This window comes from Sesamum indicum, linkage group LG3 (genome assembly GCF_000512975.1).
Source record: "Sesamum indicum cultivar Zhongzhi No. 13 linkage group LG3, S_indicum_v1.0, whole genome shotgun sequence".
In the NCBI taxonomy this organism is placed as follows: domain Eukaryota; kingdom Viridiplantae; phylum Streptophyta; class Magnoliopsida; order Lamiales; family Pedaliaceae; genus Sesamum; species Sesamum indicum.
In genome coordinates this window covers 2,761,240-2,763,990 of record NC_026147.1, presented here as the reverse complement: position 1 = coordinate 2,763,990, position 2,751 = coordinate 2,761,240, and the positions used below count along the sequence as shown (strand labels likewise).

Genomic DNA, 2,751 nt, shown 5'->3' with positions numbered 1-2,751 from the left:
TCGTAAAGTAGAGGACTGAATATGTTGAATCCCTTATCTTATGAAATTAAAAATGTAATTTGTCTTTTTTATATTATTGTTATAGATAATATTAATTTATCCTGATTTTTAAGTCGTGTAGCAATGAAAATCATGAAATTAATATATATATATATATATTTTGGTAGTGGTTTGACTAATGTGAGGGGATTATACAAATTCAAGATGCATCTCAGAATCCTACATAGTATTACATTAAGTGACTAATACAAAATTTTCCTAGGAAAAAGTAGAATAAAAAGAATCTACCCACTGATGGTCTTAATATTCCAAGTCCCAACCCCAACTAAATTTGAACTCTAATTAATTCTGTGTTATGATTATCAAATCTCATGATAATCTCTTTGCACAGTAATCCACACACACGACTGGTGTTGTATATATACATTACATTTATATTAATAATAATTAGACACATATATACATACACGCGTATGTATAAATATATATATATATAGATGAATATAGAGATGTATATGTATGTACATGCATGCATGAGTACTTGGACGTTGAATCCCTCCGACGGCGCACGATCATGCAGTAAATGACCATTATTACATTCCCACCATTTATGTACTTTTACCATGGCCTCGTCTTCTTCTCTTCCATACATATTCCCACCACCGCCACCACAATTATCCTATCGCCAACATTTCTGAGTACTTCAAAAAACCAGAAAATTACACACGCACTGTCTTTTTCAAGGATGGAAACTCAGGCTGCTCTCGACATGGGATGGTCAAATGATCAAGTTAGCATCGCCAAAGAAGAATATGAAGATGTTTTCTCATATTCGTCCCTGCTGCCACCTCTCGATTTCAGGTATATACATACGCTTACGAAAATTACAGATTTTGGTTCAAACAGATGACCATATGCAGATAACTAACTCACAGTGTTCCCTTTGATTTTTGTTGTTGTTTGTGTGTGTATTTTTGTTGATTGGGTGAAACCAGTGGTTTTTGTGGTTTCACTGGTTTGGATTTTCAGCTTGAGATCGGGGTACCTGAAAGTATTATTCTTGATCCCGTTCCTCCGACAGAGATGTTCGTAAATGGCCCCTTTTCTTCACCTCTCGATCTTGCACAAAATCATACCCTCATCAATCCAGGTATGTATGTAGCATCTGCAGGTCGGAAAATTCTGCACCCGGACCCAAATTTACCAGATTTGAATTAGTATCTAGGGTTTGCAAAACAGGTTAATATTTCTATTTTTGCAAACCTTTCTTTTTGGGGTTTTCACCTTTATTTGTGTCTGTTGTTGCAGAGGTTTACATCTGCAATGCGGGGAGTACTGCACCGGGGATTTGGGATGAAATGAGGACAGGACTTCAGACTCAATCAAGACAGCAGCAGCAGCAGATGTTATTGGACAACATTACTTATGATAATGGGATTATGGTCGGAGTTGAGGAATTACCCGTTGAAGAGATGAAATTATGCAAGCGATCATCAAGAGAAATTGAGAAAACTGCAAGTTCGAAGAAGTTGTCCAAGAAAACCATTGCCCAGTACTTTTACATGCCAATAACTCAAGCAGCAAGGGAATTGAATGTTGGACTTACCCTCTTGAAGAAGAGGTGTAGGGAGTTGGGAATTCGAAGGTGGCCGCATAGAAAGCTCATGAGCCTTCAAACCCTAATCAAGAATGTTCAGGTTTACATATACTCTCTCTCTCTCTCTCTCTAGTTTTAGTATACGTGTACCACTGTGTGTTTATGTGTGAAACATAGAGGAATGCTTTATTTTTATGCAATTTCTTCCTTAACTTACTATATTACGGAGGAAAGAAGATTTTGCAAATAGAAAGACAACCTCGGAGAAAATTAATCATTTTATTACATGAAATTCTAATTCGAACCCCTGTTCAATTAAACCTGATCTGGGCTACAATTTTCCATGACGATACAAAGAAATTTGAATTAGTTGAGGAGATATGACACCTAGTGATTCTTGTGTGTTTGGTCTTGATACAGGAACTGGGGAAGGAGGAGGGAGAAGGGAAGTTGAAAGAATCCATACAGATTCTGGAGAAACAGAAGAAACTGATGGAAGAGATCCCTGACCTGCAATTGGAGGACAAGACGAAGAGGTTAAGACAAGCTTGTTTCAAGGCAAATTACAAGAAGAGAAAGCTAATGGGAATGATCAACGATTCTTCTTCTAGATCTGCAGCATCTACAAGTTATGATAGTTCTGCTGCAGTACTGACTACTGGTGATGGGAATACTGTAAATTTCTGCGGTGATGATGAGGATGATGAGTTGAAGTATATCTTGTCTGATTGCTTTTCTAGTAATTCTAGTGGCATGATGTTCTAAACGTCTTCAAATTAGTGTACCGTGCATGGAATTTAGTTGCTGGGATTGTTGGTACTATAGCTAGCGATTGTACATTTAATTGTATATGTATGTCTCTGATTTAGGATATATAATCAGTGGCATCAAATGTGTATGGAAGCTTTCAAGCTCTTGTTTGCAGAGAAAAAGAAGATGATCATATATAATGATCTTGTATTTCTTTGTTATGTTTTTCCTTAATAGTTCTTTGTTCAATTTCTGTGAGTATTAATAAAATTTAATTTTCAATTTAACTAAAAATGAACTCGCAAACACCTCAATATAAAAAGTGTATTTGTTTACAACATTAACTAATTAAAAGAAATATATTTGGCTTTATTTTTGAGGAGTTTTATCTGATTTTGTGGAGG

The 2,751-nt window shown here is 35.8% G+C and overlaps 1 protein-coding gene across 1 annotated transcript; it reads left to right on the top strand.

Moving 5' to 3' along the window:
• LOC105157108 lies at nucleotides 746–2,362 on the top strand. The gene is made up of 4 exons (XM_011073409.1): nucleotides 746–861; nucleotides 996–1,150; nucleotides 1,309–1,697; nucleotides 2,018–2,362. The coding sequence occupies exons 1-4, from the start codon at nucleotides 746–748 to the stop codon at nucleotides 2,360–2,362; spliced, it is 1,005 nt and encodes a 334-aa protein (XP_011071711.1).